General features: G+C 44.4%; 1 protein-coding gene across 9 annotated transcripts in view; it reads right to left on the bottom strand.

Moving 5' to 3' along the window:
• Positions 1 to 13,523: 13,523 nt before the first annotated feature.
• The window catches only part of DGKG (diacylglycerol kinase gamma), a 215,063-nt gene continuing 210,505 nt past the window's right edge, over positions 13,524 to 18,081 (bottom strand). For 5 of the 9 annotated variants that reach the window (XM_023187581.1, XM_023187584.1, XM_023187585.2 and 2 more), the window contains one exon: positions 13,524 to 16,475. In XM_023187581.1, coding sequence (XP_023043349.1) covers positions 16,377 to 16,475 — 99 coding nt within the window. In that variant the 3' untranslated portion in view covers positions 13,524 to 16,376. The remainder of the gene's footprint in view (positions 16,476 to 18,081) is intronic. The other 4 variants (XM_023187580.2, XM_023187582.2, XM_023187583.2 and 1 more) reach the window with 2 other exon arrangements.

The raw sequence follows: 18,081 nt of genomic DNA, 5'->3' as shown, positions 1-18,081 counted from the left end.
TGTTCAGCTTGCTGGGGCTTATTAAATAAGGTTTTTGGCTCTCTCTCCCCCTCCTTCAGCACCAGGGAATTGGCAACAGAGAATTTCAACCCCTCCTAGACATGACACATTAGTGGTGCCTTTCTAGCAGCGTGCACCTGTGGAATGGTCACAGAAGTGTCTGGAGGAGCACACACATCCCCAGTGCTCTGTGCCTGGACAGCCTATCCTGATTTCACAAGCAATGGCATGAAAAGAAATGACCAGGAGGTCAGAGGTCAGCCACTTGCTGTCATTTTTATTTGCAGTAAACCACAGAGTCAGAACATACACAATATACAGTGCATTGCAGAGCAAGTCCACGGCACTCTATGCAGGTAGATGAGCAGGCTCGAGCAGACGACCATTGTTACAGAATAACACGTCTAGGGCGGGGGAGGCAGTGGAAGTGGAAGAGCAAGGAAGGAAGGATCTGGATCCTGGTCCTGTGCTTCTAGTTAGCTACTGCCCCAGTCATGGCTGGTAAACTCTGCATTTCTGCACTGCAGTTGAGGTGTGTTAGGACCTTTAGCTTCAACCTGTGCCCAGGGTCATCCCTAAACACTGAGGTTTAGCTGAGTTCCGTAAGTGGAAGCAGTGCTTTTCCACAGTGGGACTGAATTCTCTCCCAGCACACTGGCAATTCAAGAGGGCAAAAGAGGTTTGATACATGGAAGGGAAAATACTTACATTTCAGGGTTCATGTATATATCTGTGTCAGTGTATGTGTATGGGTGTGTGTAGAGGTGGAGAGTTTACCTAAGCGTTTCTTTGTAGTGTTTCTTTCATGTTGGACGCCTCCCACCCCCAAAATTGGCTGATTTCTGAGCATGATCAATCATTGAGGGAAGGAAAGTAGATTCTTGGCAGAGGGGCTAGGAGTTGCCCTCCTGGGTCAGCAAGGCTTGGAGAAGCCTTGGGCCTGGTGGGAGACCCATGAGGACAAAGACCCTACCTCCTCTCTTATGGCTGTGGTATTTACCCAACGTGAAGCAAGATCGCTACAGCAGGAAGGTCTTTAGAGCACCACCTTGTTTGACAGATAGAGAAAAACAGGTCCCAGAAGTCTATAGGATGTGTGTCCAAGACCACGTAAATGAGACAGGACTGAAGCCCACTCCCTGTGCCCTCTTGTTTTCCCAGGCAGGGTTTCAGGCCTTATCCTAACATGGGATGTGGAATGATTCCCTTCCACAGCAGCCTCTATGGAGCATTTGCCAGACTTCCCCAAGAGAGAAGGTTCTTACTTGTTTTCTACAGAGAGAGAAAATCATCCATCAGAAACCCCTTAGCAAGTGGCTTCTTGGAATTATGACTACTTGCTAATAATAACACTTTCTCTGAGATACCCACCGAACTTTGAGGTTGATGGTACAGAGAAGCATAAAAGCATAAAACTTCTTCCCATTCTATGGAAGAGGACAGCTGTGCTGTAAGCTGGGTCAGCAACTTGCTGTGAATCCTCTTCTCTTTAGTTGAGTTGTCTGCCTCTTGCCATCTGAAGGAGGAAGCAAGAAAATGCGGCAGGTTTTGAAATCTGCCTTCTTGTTGAGTGACCTACACACTAGACCACACTGTCTCTATTAAGACTGTAGACTACCTCAGCAGGTTAGCACAGACCAAAAAGGGTAACATCTGGAGCATCAGGCCCTGTCTAGGTGAACACTTGCCTTGCCTCCTATCCAGGGTCCTGGGTGAGTTGCTTTGAAGAAATTTTTTATATGCTGATGGAAGAACCAGTACTGAATGACCGCCATTCGTTATTCAACTATAATCAACAGAGATAGACTTTGTGCTATGCAGGCTGCCAACTCTGCATAAAAGGTTGGACTTGATAACATCTAAGGAAGGGCCTTTCCAATCTAAGGGGGCTACGATTTTAGAATTCCTTGCTTCGTGGACTTTTCATGTTAATTGAGATAGTTTGCTAGAAACTGTGAGTCCAGTAGGGTTGTGCTTGTTGGTTTTTGCTTATTTGTTCTGTCTTTGTTGATTTTACAGAAGCCCAATCCACCTAACTGCCATAGCCTCTAGCCCATTCTGTGTTCCTGAATCTGTTTTTACATTGAAACTATGATCGTTATGGCCTGGGATGTTCCACTATGTCATTGTGGGTTAAACTTCCCAACAGTTCTCTCTCACAAAGGTGCTTTATATCTGTGATGAGACTCAAGAGGTGCAGAGAAAAAGGAGAGTAGTATTGAACGGAGAGGTTTAAGTTAGACATTGAGGCCATTTTTTAAATGGGAGAAGTTGTGAGACGCTGGAGTGCATCCTGACATTGGGCTTGGAGTATGCCCTCTGATCTTTCCTGGGCCTTTTAAGCACAGGTTTGCCTGGAGATAACAAAGTGGGCAGATGGCCCCTTAAAACCCTTTTCTAATCCTCTGATTTTATGTATGAACATTCTAAAAATAGAACCATGCTGGGGTGGGGGAGGGTGCAGAGAGTGAAGAAAAATATCATGAGAATAGAAGAAAAAAAGCAGAAGAAGTAGGCTCTGGGTGTGGGTAGAGGTTGAGAAAAGCAGAATGTGATGGGAAAAGATGGAGAAAAAGTAAGAGAACTGCATTGCGACATATTAAGAGATTAGGGTGCAGTCCTAATCCTAAAAAAATTCTTATTTATTTATTTATTTATTTTTTGAGATGGAGTCTCTCTCTGTTGCTCAGGCTTGAGTGCAGTGGCAAGATCTCGGCTCACTGTAACCTCTGCCTCTTGGGCTCAGACGATTCTCCTGCCTCAGCCTCCTGAGTAGCTGGGATTACAGGCACACATCACCACATCCAGCTAATTTTTGTATTTTTAGTAGAGATGGTATTTTACTATGTTGGCCAGGCTGGTCTTGAACTCCTGACCTCAGGTAATCCTCCTGCCTCAGCCTCCCAAGGTGCTAGGATTACAGGCATGAGCCACTGTGCCCAGCCCAAATTGACATTCTTTTTTTTTTTTTTTGAGATGGAGTCTCGCTCTGTCACCCAGGCTGGAGTGCAGTGGCGCGATCTCAGCTCACTGCAAGCTCCACCTCCCGGGTTCACTCCATTCTCCTGCCTCAGCCTATCATAGCTGGGATTATAGGCGTGTGTCACCACACCCAGCTAATTTTTACATTTTTAGTAGAGATGGGGTTTCACCATGTTGGCCAGGCTGGTCTTGAACACTTGACCTCAGGTGATCCTCTCACCTCAGCCTCCCAAAGTGCTAGGATTACAGGCATGAGCCACCGCACCCAGCCCAGATAGACATTCTTTAAAAACAAAATATTTACTGATGAATCCGTTAGTAAGTGTGTGAATCACCCTATCCAGCCCCATTTTACATGTGGGGAAAGTGAGCTGTAATATGACTTGCCTAGGTCCCTATTGCCAGTTGGTATCAAGGGAGGCACCGGAGGTGGCCTTGCGGGAGTCCAATGCTGAGCGGAGGAGGCAGAGCACATTTCCCCGGCCCAGGATGTGTGGATAGGAAGTGCCCTCAGGACGCGTGCCTTCGTGCTCAGGAAAGAGAATGAGAATGGGCATAGCTAAGGCCTGCGTCTTCCTTCCCTGGCCCTGTCTCAGAGCCCCAGGCTCGGAGTGACTAAGGCGGCAGAAGGGAGCCGGACACTGCAAAGGGCCTCATGCCTTGCCTTGCCTTGGTCTGGCCTTGCCTTGCCTTGCCTTGCCTTTCGTCAGTGGCAGTAGGAGAACCAAATCCTGTCATACAACCGTCCCTTTTCCTCTTGGGAACCATGCAAAATATCCACTGAATTTGGAAGTTGGGCTTGTGACTGGCTTTTCCTTGCTTTTTCTCTTTCCTCGTTTCTCTGAGTTCCTGAGTGCAGTTTCCAGAAGTTTCTTTCCTCCTTTAAGAAAATGGAGTCTGGTGGGCGGATCACGAGGTCAGGAGATTGAGACCATCCTGGCTAACACGGTGAAATCTCGTCTCTACTAAAAAATACAAAAAAACTAGCCCGGCGAGGTGGTGGGTGCCTGTACTCCCAGCTACTCAGGAGGCTGAGGCAGGAGAACGGCGTACACCCGGGAGGCGGAGCTTGCAGTGAGCTGAGATCCGGCCACTGCACTCCAGCCTGGGTGACAGAGCGAGACTCCATCTCAAAAAAAAAAAAAAAAAAGAAAGAAAGAAAGAAAATGGAGTCTGGGAATGGATGGGACTTCTCACCAAGTCAGTCAGAGGCAGGATGGATATCTTGCAGATGACCTACCTTTGAGACTATCTGACAGATTTCCCTGAATGTCCTTTTATTTCCCCTTTGGGGGAAGATGGGAACTCCAATTGATTAGGTTGGTGCGAAGGTAATTGCGGTTTTTGCCATTAAAAATATAAGCAAAACAGCAATTACTTTTGCTCCAACCTCATATTTTGTCTCTCCTTCTGCCCTAGTCCCTGCTCACAAACATCTCAGAAGGGACCTTCAAGCTGGAGTCCTCCAAAATGTCACAGAGGCGTGGCCCCCAGCTCCCACTCTGGTTCCATACTTGCTCCCCTGTGGTGACGCACAGCAGTGTGGCCCCATCACAGAAAACAGCCAAGTGAAGGCGGCTCAGCACACTCAAGTGAGCTTTGGCTTTTGAATTCTTACTTTCCCCCTTAGGAAGCTGGGCCACTTTTAATCAGTGGGAAATAGGAAGAAACTTTGTGCTTCCTCTTCCCTACTGCAAAACGACTGATGAACATTAGTACAAATAGGCCTGTCTGTTCTGAGGAGATAGAGAAACAAAAAATCATGTTGCCTAGGCAAGGCAAGCGCAAATGTGCAGAGACCTAGCCCAGCATCCGTCTCTGGGAACGCCTGCCAAGAGCTCTTATATAAGCTGCAGTGAGCTCATGTGTTTGATCAGCAGATCCTGGGCTTCAGGGCCAGGGGTTAGGCTGGAGGAGGGAGCTTAGAAGAGACTGTGTTCTTCCAAAGAGGGGGCGATCTGGGAAGAAAACATGTTCCTATACTCAGAGTGATGGAGGCAATTTTCGTCTCTGTGCCAGTCAACATAGACTTCCATTTCTCGTGGTGTCAATATCAGGAGAAGAGAAGGTGATGTTTGGTGTTATGAACTCCATGGTGTGAAGAAAGGGGTGGCGAAGGGAGGGGTGGTGTTTAATGATTCAAAGGCGGGCAGATGTGCACTTAGGGTATGGATAAGAAAGCTTTCCTCTTGATGTGTAGGAAGTCAGGTAGGTGCCCATTTAGCTCCACCATGCACAGGCTGGGAATCTATCAGGCCTTGGTTTCTAGTTGTTGCTTCTCCCTTAGGCTGTGCTTAAAATGGGAAACTCATTTTGTTCATTGACTGAGACAGGCTGAATATTCTGACACCTGCTATCACTCATTTTTGCTTGCTTTTCTTTTGTTTGGCAGAATCACTGAGCTGGTAGACCTTTGCAAGCAAACTCACTACCTACCTTGCCCACCATCTTATCCGGAACATGTGCAGTCAGCCCACCCTGATCCCAGCAGCTAAGCACAGAGCAAGTGGAATGATACCTGCTTTCCATACATTTTGCCTATTGAAAATTATCTCTCACCCTGCATAAATGAGCCAAGCTTTTCAACCAGGCTTCCCAGATGTTCTCTCGGGGGTTGACACACTTCCAGATCAGTCCTGCCCTAGTGGAGGGGGTATCTGAACATCACAGCAGCCTACCCCCTCCCTGAGTCTAGCTTCCTATTCTTCACACGATGCGGTAATAATTATAACTGTTCTTTAGCTGAACAGATAAATCTGCAGACATGATGTTCTATTGTTTTACCTGTTCAAAATAATGTGCCCAGCCACTCTGTAACTACTAATGCTTTAAATAGTTTTTTATTTCAGAATTAAGAACATGCATTTTTCAGGTTAATTTCTTTTTCTTTTTCTTTCTTTCTTTTTTTTTTTTTTTTTGAGACGGAGTTTTGCTCTCAGGCTGGAGTGTAGTGGCACGATCTCGGCTCACTGCAACCTCTGCCTCCTGGGTTCAAGGGACTCTCCTGCCTCAGCCTCCTGAGTAGCTGGGATTACAGACACGCGCCACCATGCTCAGCTAATTTTTTTGTGTTTTTTTTTCAGTAGAGACGGGGTTTCACCATATTGGGGCCAGGTTGGTCTCGAACTCCTGACCTCAAGTGATCCGCCTGCCTCGGCCTCCCAAAGTGCTGGGATTACAGGTGTGAGCCACCACGCCCTGCCTTTCAGGTGAATTTCTAACTCCTCCAAGTGTTTTGCATTTTCTCTTTGGCGTCATTAGTGCTTACAACACTTTCCAATTTAGTGTCTTTTGAGAATTTAGTTCATGGGCTGTTTGCTTTCCTGTTTCCAGAAGAATCAGAAATGTTTCAAATACAGCTAAGACCGTCTTTGGTTCCACCCAACACTTTATCCTCATGAGTGATGGTAAATGTCCTCATGAATTTCTGCTTGGGAACAATTGGACTCAGTCGGTTGAGAAATGACAGAGCTCATATGCACAACACCTTGAAGCCTTCCTTCAGCAATGCGGATGATACACACAACCTTCAACACTTCAGAGAGAATCCTCCATGGTGATGTTGGCTCAAGTATTTTGGTGTGAGATGTCATGATAGCTATAACTTACTTATAACAAATTCAGCCAGAAAAAGATGAAACGGCAAAATGTTAACAACTGTTAAATCTAAGTGATGGGCACTTGGTTGCTCATTATACTCATGGCTGCAGTTTTTTTGTATGTTTGAGTATTTTCATCATAAAAAGAATTTATTCCCAGATGTTCTAATTTCAGGAGGCATATTTAACCTGTGGGGGCTTCGAGAGGCTGACAGGCAGCAAATGGGAGGCAGGAATTGCTTAGTTCTCCTAGGTCTATTATCATTACCTTAATGTCTGCTAGTAGCAGAGTACGACAATAGCAAACCCCAAAGAGCAATTCCGTGACACCCTCTGTTATTAACACCTTCCATGCAAGTATGGTTCTCTGAGTTAAAAGATGTAGTTCTCAATCCCTTTACCTCAAGGATGTTGGGGAGAGAGGAAATATTCACCAGGGAAACTTTTCTTTTCTTGAAGATCATGCCATTTTCTGGTAACCAATTGGTACCAGTTTTCTTTTTTTTTTTTTTTTTTTGAGACGGAGTCTCCTCTGTCGCCCAGGCTGGAGTGCAGTGGCCGGATCTTGGCTCACTGCAAGCTCCGCCTCCCGGGTTTACGCCATTCTCCTGCCTCAGCCTCCCGAGTAGCTGGGACTACAGGCGCCCGCCACCTCGCCCGGCTAGTTTTTTTGTATTTTTTTTTTTTAGTAGAGACGGGGTTTCACCATGTTAGCCAGGATGGTCTCGATCTCCTGACCTCGTGATCCGCCTGTCTCGGCCTCCCAAAGTGCTGGGATTACAGGCTTGAGCCACCGCGCCCGGCCCAGTTTTCTTAAAGAAATAAAAAACACAAAAAAATTTCATTCATTACTTTGAAAGCACTGTTGTTTAGTCCCTCAACAGAAAATGCAAACTTTCTGGAATCTTATTCCGGATTGCCAGTTATATTGCGGGGTTTTAAAATTCATTTCAATTTCTATTTTCTAGGGTACAAATACATTATTATTTTTGTTATTCCTCACCTTGTAATTCCTCTTAAGATTTCATTTTACAAAGATTTTTGCTTTTTGGAGAGTTAAAAATGCTCAATTTTTTTTTTTTTTTGCATCACTCTAGGCAGTATATATATATTTTTTTGTAAAAGTGTTTTTTAATCTTGGTAAAATAATAAAATTGTATTTCACAATTTGCACAGAGTCTGACTAAAGGGCAGAGGCATATTACTCTCAGAGTTTAGAATAAAGCCAGATTTTTCAGGCCCAGTTCCACTGTAGAGTTAGTATGCACTGCAGTCTCAAACATTTTCTTGTTCCCTCTAAAGCTAGGGCCAATTTCATTTCAAATGGAGGTTAGAGTAAAAAAATCACTTTTGTGTTTTACCACCTTCTCTAGGCAGTATTTTTTATCCCAAATTATGATTCACCCGAAAGGTTTTTAAAAGGCCACTTCAAATCTCCACTCCACCTTTAGAGATGTTACTAAATTCTGATATTTGACTACCTGACCTTATTTCTTTTGCCCCGATCTTTACTATGGTCTCTGCATATCTTTTAGTAGCATCTTTAATACTGTGTGAATACTGTGATCTAGCTGAGTTCTTCACCAGGTATCCACCGTTGTCCTCTCAAGTAGTGCCTTAGGATATTGCCCAGCTGGTGTCTAGGGGCAAGGACCTGGGAAGGTAGGAGGAGGCTGACGTGGACCTCCTGCTGCTCAGGGCTGCTGCCCCACCTCAGTGCGCCCCTGCATCCAGACACATGAATGCTATTTCCACTCCAGCTCTGCAGAAGAGGGAGGAGAGGGACTTGGGTTTCCAGTTTGAGAAGGGAGTAAGTCCTACACAGGGGATTAGTTTTGGGGTAGTAAATCCCTGTCCATTCCTGCGGCTCGGAGGAATTGGTAATGGCACTGCAGGCACAAACGTGGACTTTGAAGGCAGGTACTGACAGGTCTGACTCCTGGATCTGTCACTGTGAGCTTTGCTCTGTTTCTCAGTTTTCCTCACTTGTCAAATAGACAACCATATAGGTTTTTGTGAAGTTCAAAAGTGGTCATAAAAATAGTAAGCTTTGGACTAGATAATAAATGTTGTTATTTAGTAACAATTTCATTAATACCTGGGGATTTCTATTTTATCATTTACTCGGCTTTAGGCTTAAAATATTTTTTTTGAGGATTTCTCAGTTCTTCCTTCTATTTTTGGGCTATAGTGTTCATGCCCACCTCCCTTGCCCAAATCAATCTGCCAAAAAATCCAGTTCTCTATCTCTTTTCATCTTATGAATCTGAATCTTATTATGCTGATCTCTTACTATGTTGTAACTCTACTTCTGTGCTGCCCTTTTATTCTTTGTCAGTTCTGACCTTATCTCTAAGAAGTGAATTGCAAATATTTCTGTCTTTCGGTCCAAGTCGAATTTCATATTTTCTGAATCACGTAGCTGCCCTCCATGTGACCTAGAAAGCCCTTTGATGATCCATATTTAGCTGTATCCATCACTCAACAGATGTCTGGGTAGTTAAAGTCCCCCATGAGCTCCCTCTACATCCTGTGGTTTCAAGTTCCTGAGTTGTTAGTTAAAAAGCTTTCATCCCCCTGCCCCCCACCCATTCCAGAGTAGAAGTACAGATACCCACTTTAGCTGTTCATTCATTTATTCATTTGACAAATATTTACTCATTACCTACTGCATGCTTGATACTGCGTTAGATGTTATCCTCTTTGTTCCAAATTGCATTTGCTTAATCTGACCCATTTAGAGTAGTCCTCCAGGTTTTCTGATTTCTCTGGAATCAGCATTGAGTATCCAATTAAGCCGTCTCTTCTACCTGCAGGGTTTCCTGACCCTGGGAGACTTGGAAGCTTAATCGTAAACTCTGATGTCTTGCTATAATGTACCTGCTACTCCATGCACAGATTTCAGACTTACAAAGGTTCACCACAGCTCTATTTAGGGGAGTTTAGTTCGCAGATGAGGTTGCAAGGCTCTGCTTGTCGTCCTGCACCTTGGACACGAAGAATGAAGTGGCAGCAAGGGTAGAACGCCTAGCAAGTTAAGTAGCTAATTTCCAAAACTCCTTGGTTTTCTGTGTCCCTGGTTTCCCACAGAGATGCCTATGAGGAAAGATGCTTCTCTGCTTTTTGAGCTCTCTGGATCTTCCCATTAGATAGCATCTCTTGGCATCTGAAAGGCAGCTTGCCATTCTGTTCTCTTGTGGAACACAGATGGCCCAGCCCACGCCTATCACTAATGAGGATTGCATACAGAGCCTCCTTGCTGGAGGCTCCCTTCAGCAACCCCAGTGCTCCTTCCCTTTGCTGGCCAGTCACTGTTGACCATGGCATTTAAATCTGAGAAGGCTCTTTGCTGCTCTCCCACTCACAGAGCTGAACAAAAAAATCTATTAGGTGTTAAGTTCTGGGAAATGAGTTGCATTCAGCTAGAACATGAAGACATTGAGGATTGAGGAAGGGATGGCTGCTGATTTGATTGCCAGGGTTTTGGGATCCAGCTGTCCATGGAGGCTGTTGAGTTTAAATATGAACAAGCACTGGAAGTTCTTCAGTAGGAACATGATTAGCTAGTTATACAGAGGTTAAACAGATGGGATATCAATTTGTCAATGTCATATTATTTCAAGTAGAATACTAGTATGATTGGAAACAATTAGAATAGAATTTTAAAGGCACTAAAATATAGTGGAAAAAGCGTAGATTTTCTTTCTCTTTTTTCTTTTCTTTCTTTCTTTTTTTTTTTTTTTGAGACGGGATTTTCATTCTTTCACCCAGGCTGGAGTGCAGTGGCACGATGTTGGCTCACTGCAACCTCTGCCTCCCAGGTTCAAGCGATTCTCCTGCCTTAGCCTCCCAAGTAGCTGGGATTACAGGTGTGTGCCACCACACCTGGCTAATTTTGTATTTTTGGTAGAGACAGGGTTTCACCATGTTGGCCAGACTGGTCTCAAACTCCTGAACTGAGGTGATCCACCCACCTCGGCCTCCCAAAGTGCTGGCATTGAAGCAGTGAACCACTGCGCCTGTCTGAGCATAGATTTTCATATGAGACAGACCCGTGTCAAGTCCTAGTTCTATCACTTCCTATCTGTTGGACAAAGTACTTCACCTTTCTATGCATGAATTTCTATATCTGTAAAAAAGTACAATGCCAATATCTTAGGCTGTTCTGAAGATCAAAAGGGAAAGTACATGAAAAGACCTTGACACCGTGCCTGGCACCTAGTAAGCAATGAATGGAAATTTCCTTTCTTTTTTTTGAGACAGAGTATTGCTCTGTCACCCAGGTTGGAGTGCAGTGGCGCGATCATGGCTCACTGCAACCTTCCACTCCCGGGTTCAAGCGATTCTCCTGCCTCAGCCTCCTGAGTAGCTGGGATTACAGGCATGCACCACCAAGCCCAGCTAATTTTTGTATTTTTAGTAGAGATGGAGTTTCACCATGTTGTTCATGGCTGGTCTTGAACTCCTGACCTCGTGACACGCCCACCTCAGCCTCCCAAAGTGCTGGGATTACAGGCATGAGCCACCGCTCCCAGCTGGGAGTTTCCTTTCTTATCTCCCTTTCCTGTTTTCTCTTTATAGCAGAAAGTTGAAAGATGCACTCTAATATGGTAGAACATCAAGCTGAGCTAAAATCAATGGCTCCATGTGAAAATTTGTACAATTCTGCTCTCCTGTTTTATTTAAAACTTGTTTGAATTTGAGATGTAGGATAGTTTCTTTTTCCTTGCTATTGCAAGTCTGATACAGGTCTGATATTTACGATTAGAAGTTCCAAACTGCTAATATGGACCTCGGTAGAAAGGCAAAATCTGTTTGACTTTAATACTATAATCCATTTTTTTAAGTTCTCAGAGCTACCAAGGAGCAGTCACAACCACCACCAGCAACCCCTGAGGGTGCCAGTGAGTCAGGTCAATCCTGCCATGTCCAAGACTGGTCTAAATGGTCAGTACTCCCAATCCAGAAATTGCTCTTGGAGTCATTTTTCATTCTTTCAGAAAATAAGGGACACCAAGAAATGCTGTTCAAAAGGAATTAATAGATTTACTGATTTAACATTAATGCCTACGAAAACAGTGTAAATAGCTTTTGGGGTAAGGTAGATTAGTTACTGTTGGTTTCCCATCCAACCAGGTCAGAGCTTTTTCCTATAACTGCAGGTGCATGTTCATTCCTGCACATGGCAGTCCTTTCCATATTAGAGCAGCTCCAGGAGCAGTTATTAAATTGAATAGAAGTTAACCTGTCTACAACTGTGTTTTTCAGACCTGATTCTGTTCTCTGGAGTTACACAGATGAAGTCTGATCTTTATCCGCTATCACGCCTACCCTTTTATTTTTTCTTCTCTTCAATCCCCTTTCCAGTCCCTTCCCAACTCAGGAAACAAAGGGCCTAATCATTGATTCTTGCTTGAAGATGGATAGAGGGGAACAATAAAAATAGACAAACAATCTCATAAAGAAACAAGAAAAAGTGTCTTAAGAATGGAGACTTGGCTGGGTGCAGTGGCTCATGCCTGTAATCCCAACACTTGGGAAGCTGAGGCAGGTGGGTCACCTGAGATCAGGAATTCGAGACCAGCTTGGCCAACATGGTGAAACCCCATCTCTACTAAAAATACAAAAATTAGCTGGGTGTGGTGGCACACGCCTGTAATCCAAGCTACTCAAGAGAGGCAGGAGAATCGCTTGAACCTGGGAGGCAGAGGTTGCAGTTAGCCGAGACTGCGCCATTGCACTCCAGCCTGGGCAACAAGAGGAAAACTCCATCCCTCACCCCGGCCAAAAAAAAAAAGAATGGAGACTTCTTGTTCTAGAAAAAGCACTTTTTGAGATATTATTGTAGAGGATGGTTACTTGCCTGTTTCCACCTCCACTGAGAACAACAACAAAATAAATGGTGGTTTTAAGGCAGTGTTTTCTAATCTATAGATGTTGACAAATAAAGGACTCTGGTTCTTTACTAGGAGTTCTCAGAGACTCTCTATGTACTTCCCAGAAAAGATTTAGCACTTGACCACAGAACTCATTTTTTCATGGAACATTTGATGGATACTAGTGTTTTGGGAGACACATCTTAGGAAGTTATGGTTTCAGATATGCTGTGGGGACTCAGACTGAACATTTGAAATAATTTCTTGATTGATTACTGTTAGATCCTGGAGCTGGTGGCCAAGGAAGACTGTGAAGTTTCCTTCCTTGGAAGGTTGGTAGACTCTTCCTCCTTCCCCCAACTCCCCCTCTTTTAATACTAGAATTAGGCATGCACCTGCCTGGGAGTGCCGAGGTGTAGGCCTGACATATAGGGGATCTGAGCATCTAGATCCTTCCCATCCCCGTGATTCTATTTTTATGGATCCCAATTGTGTAGTGTTGCATGGAAGGCACAGACTAGCTGGGACAGGAGGTAACTGAGAGTTTTGGCCAAGAGAAGAGGGGGCTAGAGATGGGAAAAGTTGATGCAATTATTTTTGGCAGGAGTTGGAACCAAAGCAGCAGAAGAGAGTAAGTTTTAAGACTCTCTGGCAAAGTAACTTCCTAATCTGTCACTGAGTATGTGTAAAAAAGTGATTAGTGGGTCTCTATATTTATCATGATTACTCACAAATATGTAATTTACATAATATATACAGCACATTAAGTACTATGTCACCTTATATAATGTGCATATGTATAATGTATATGCATGTTATGTAACGCCAGTCTGGAGGCTCTTCCAGGTTCTGCCAAGTATTTCCTAATTTATTTGGCAATTTTAACGTATCTTTTCCATCTGTGGAAAGAACTCTCTTGAGAGGAGCTGGTCTCTGACCTGAATATAATCATCCTACTAGGTCTATCTCCACTCTCAACACACTGGGGAAACTCCAAAAAGACTAAGCCATAATGGAACACAATTCCTAGCTCATCAGTTTAGGGACAACACAATGTACTAAAGAGTTCCTGCTTTACAGTTTTTATTGCTATTGGGGTAGAAGCATGGGGGGCAGGTGAGAACATGTCTATAGCATGGCCAGAATCAGAATAAGAAATAAGGGACTAGGTTCTCCCCTGACTAACCATGTGGCTTTGAGAAGTCACTAAACCTCTTTAAGCCTTGTTCTTCTCATTGAGATTGAGATAATAATACCTTCTTGGCTAACCTCAGAGGTTGCTATGAGGGTCACTATGATGAGGGACTCCACAACAAGAAACCACAGTCATAGTGTTTAAAGGATGATTTGCAAGTCATGATTAAACAACACAAGATTTACTAAGGTTACCAAATTGGAAGTGCAATTCCACTGAAGTTGTTATACTCCATGCCTCTAAGAAGGACTTGGGATATGTCTCTCAAGCAATATTGCAAGTCCTGTGCACTAGGGTATAGCAGGTAAGGGCCATTTTCTGCACAGCCCCTTCATGAGACTTGTGAGTCTCTGAGAATCAATTTCACCTGTTGATAGTGCCATGTCTCAATAGCCTCAATCTTGGGGGAACTTGGCTGAAACACATGCATGAACTTCTGTAAATGTCTTAGAATCAGTGACCCCAAACCTGAAACTGCCTCAGTTTCAGAATCAAGTGGCTTCCAAGATAATACCTGTAGTAATTCTGGAGCTTGTTGGTCCCATCACCAAGAATACCATCATTAAAGATATACTTCAGGTGGCCTGGTTTTCCCCTTAGTCAGCATTCTGCACTATTAGGTTGAGCAGAATGGTCTTAGATCTTGCTCCTAGATGGTCCTTCACAGTTAAGTGCCATTTGTACACACAATCTTAATATTCCCTTCCTTGTCCAAAGCTCCTGTCCAATGCAAGGAGATTAGAGGCAGCTCAGCAGAGTGATATTAAATGGGTCCAAGTTTCCACTGAGAAATCTCAGAGAGGGATGGAGGCCCAGTGAAGCTCTGAGCGGCCTTGCCTTTGGGAAAGGATGGTAATGCTGGCACTTGCTGAATGAAGTGCACTGAGCTCTGCTGAGACCCCTCCGTCCTGGCTGGCAGTATCTTGCAGAAGATGCCTCAGTCCTCCTTGCGACTCTCCACTGAGGTCATCCCCGCAGCCAAGGTTGTTTCCAAACTAAGACCATGATGACCATGATAAGGTGACATGTGGAGAGTTCAATCTGATGATCTGTTTAGTACCTTCGACCTCAGACCAACTTCTTTTCCATTCAGGCCAGAGAGAACCTCTGGGAAGCAGCATGAGGCACTCGTTTTCTTGTGTGGGGATATCCCGTCCACGCATGTGCTGTACGTTTGTTCCTCCCTGGCAACCTGGATCCAAGTGGAATCACTTTTCAGTGACCGGAAACGACCCTACTCTGAGATGCATGGGTTCTTTTCTCCATTAAATATCTTTGTAACGGCACCTACTCTCAAGCTGCATTAGCCAAGACACCATGGAAAAGTCTCTGAACTTTTCTGAGACTCAGTTTTCTTATCTGACAAATGGGAGAGTAAATCCAGCCCAGCAAGTCTTTCATGCTTGTTTTGAGGATCTAGAATAGGAGTTCTCAGTCTCTTCATTCATAATAGGGAGCTACTTTCATTCCCCTTAACCCTTGTGATCATCGCAGGGAGATGCGTCCTGATAATGAAACAGCGGAGTGGGGGAGTAAGAACCTTCTTTTTCCTTACCACTTTCTGTCTCATACTACCTCTGTTATTTTTTCAATCAGGAAAAGTCCGTCAGTAAATAAATATTTATATATATATAAATATATAGGCTAAACATATATATACACACACACACGTAAGACCATCAGAAGGTCCTTCAGGTCATACTCTGGGAGTGGTGAGTGCAAAGAAGCAGGAGGGAACCATCTCCCGGTTTCCCTAGCAAAGTTCCTTCCTTCCCATCTTTTCTGCCTTCAGGAATAGTCTGCCACCAGGGCTTGGAACTCAAACAGGAAACACGCTTTGGCTTGAAAAAGAAAGAAGCTGGGGGTGGTTTTTTTTTTTTTCTTCCCTTTTTACACAATATTATGACACCAATTTGAAAAATAAATCCCAGTTTCTCTGCTTTCCCTCCCAGGTGTTCACAGAACTAAGAAAATAAATACCACATCTAAGGTGTGCTGTGCAGGCAGCTCTGGGAGCTCTTGGAGCCGCCTCTAAACAAACATACAGCCACCAGGAGAAGGCTCCGGGAAAATAACAAGTGCCCACTGATGGTGCAGAAACCCAAGAATGGAAATACAGCTTTCCACGGCCTTTCTGCCTCCTCAGCAGGTTGAGGGAGAAGTTGTCACTCAAAGGACGACCAAGAAACCAACGTGCGCCTGCTGAGCCCTGCCAAGGATTACGCTGTGAGAGCTGGAGGCCGTTTTGTCTCTGTACAGAGGGACCTTTGTGCAAATTCTCTGGAACCAGAGCTCTTTCTCTTGGCCACATCCGATCTCACCATAGGCAGGAAACCTGCAGCCTGCCCCTCACAAGCATCCGTGAGGAAACCTGCAGGGCTGGGAGAAAGAAAGGGGGATTTCTCTTCAGTCTCAAAAAATTCTACTCGAGGCCTGTGGGAATGTGGAGGTTGCTGCATGAACCAGCCACACCCTCATGGGCCCTAAGTCCATTCAAAATGTTTTGTTGGCACTGGCTCTGTTACGGGTGTACCCACTGTTGAAATAGAATCTATGGCAAAGTGACGTTTTCTTCCTGAAGGGTGGCTTTGCTTCCGCTGGTTAGAGAAGAGTGTGTAAGTGTGCGTGTGTGTGCATATGTGAGTGTGCACATAAATGTGTGTGTGAGTGTGCATTATAGTTTCTTGTTTTCTGTCTTGGTTTAGCTGGTGTTTGGCACACTGTTTAGTCTTTTGAACGGCTCTTCCTCCTCAACGAGAAGAAGCTGCTCTTCTGGGGAGGCCCCATCATCATGGGTGCTTGGTTCTTGTGAGTAATTTTAATCTAAAAACAAAGAGGCAGAAATGAATTAGTGGCATGCAAATCTCAGTAGCCTAAGGGAGAGTGAGCCACAGAGAAAGGAAAGGCCAGCTTCAGGCTGGAAGGAGCCCCATGCAGAAGGACAACTGTCCTTGAACGGCTTCAAAATTGGCAACTTGACCCTGACTGGGCCTGGAGTTTGGCACGGCTGGGAGTGAGGGGCGGAAGCTCTGGAGAGACAGGTGTGACCTTCCCACGTGGTGATCAGCTCACACCTGTCTTGTGTCCTTGGTATTCACAGACTCTCAGAATGTCACAGCCAGAGGAGACCTCAGGGACTCAATCGACCCCTCTGCAGGAGCCCATTAGACTAGCCTAAGTTCACAAACAGAGCAGCAGAACAATTAGAGCCCAGTTTTTCAGATTCCTAGCCTCCATTGTTCCTGGTCATTCCTGCCAAGGCAGTGCTGAGATGTCAATCAAGTGACAGAGACTTTGGTCTGACCTCTGACTAAGCAACATTATGTGGAGAGTTCCCAAGTGAGTGCCTTAGGTATTTCCTCTTTTCTTGGCCTTCTAGGGAAGAGCCTAAATTCTTTTTAAAACTTTTTTTTCTTTAAATTTTAGGGTTTATAAGTGTTTTCTCCTATAAACTTTAAGTCAATTGGAAGTGAAAGACACCAATGTATTCTCATTTTTGCCTTTCTTCCCAACTTTATCCTCAGGTCATGACTTTGAAATAGTTAATTTCTACTTGAGTGTGGCCTTGCAACCTTAATAATCTATGTTATCCGTCCATCCACAATATTTATGAAGTATGATAATGCTCAGAGTAGGATGACGATGTGGGAACAGGAAGCACTTAGAATTCAAAGACCTGGGTTTGAGTCCAGACACTTCCACTTCTTGGCTGTGAAAATTCAGACGAATCATTGAATCTTCAGAGCCAGTACTTACTGAACTGTAAATGAGGAGGATAACATTTGTCTTATTTTCCTCACAAAGATCAAATAATAGATTGTCAATGAAAGCCCACTGTAAACTGTAAAATGGAAAGTAACAGTTAGTGAAATCCTTGTCTTATGGGGAAAGAGAAAGATGGAGGTCAAAAGAAATAGAACCTATGAACTCATTCTTGTGGTTTTTACCGCATTGTAGGAAATGACAGTGTGACCACAGGGAACAACAGAAGAACTCTTGAACACAGAGACCATCAACGAGTTTAAATTAATCTCGGGTACACCAAGTGGCGTCCAAAACAAGGTGAGCATGGAATGAGAAAAGTCTGATGGGAACAAGGAGGAAATAATTTTAAAATTTGAAGAAAGGAAAGGAAATGTGTTGGTGAAAAGGGTGTGGGTAGAGAAGTCACAGATGAGCAGGCTGAGTTCAGGGCAAACTATGAGAAATGTGGTCATGGACACAGGTAGGGCAGCTGGTGTGGGGTTTTAAAGAGAGGCAGAAAGACTGGGTTCACATGAAGAAATGAGGAAGCGTGAGAGATGGCATTCTACACTGGAGAATAACATGACAAAAAAAAGTTTGAGGGAAATTATTTAACAGCTGTTGTCAAGGTGAGCTGGGGTAGTGAGTGCCTGGCTAAAAGGGTACTACTGTAAGCCAGGTTGAC

Source organism: Piliocolobus tephrosceles, chromosome 2, assembly GCF_002776525.5.
Source record: "Piliocolobus tephrosceles isolate RC106 chromosome 2, ASM277652v3, whole genome shotgun sequence".
NCBI lineage: Eukaryota > Metazoa > Chordata > Mammalia > Primates > Cercopithecidae > Piliocolobus > Piliocolobus tephrosceles.
This window is presented reverse-complemented; position numbering and strand designations above follow the sequence as displayed.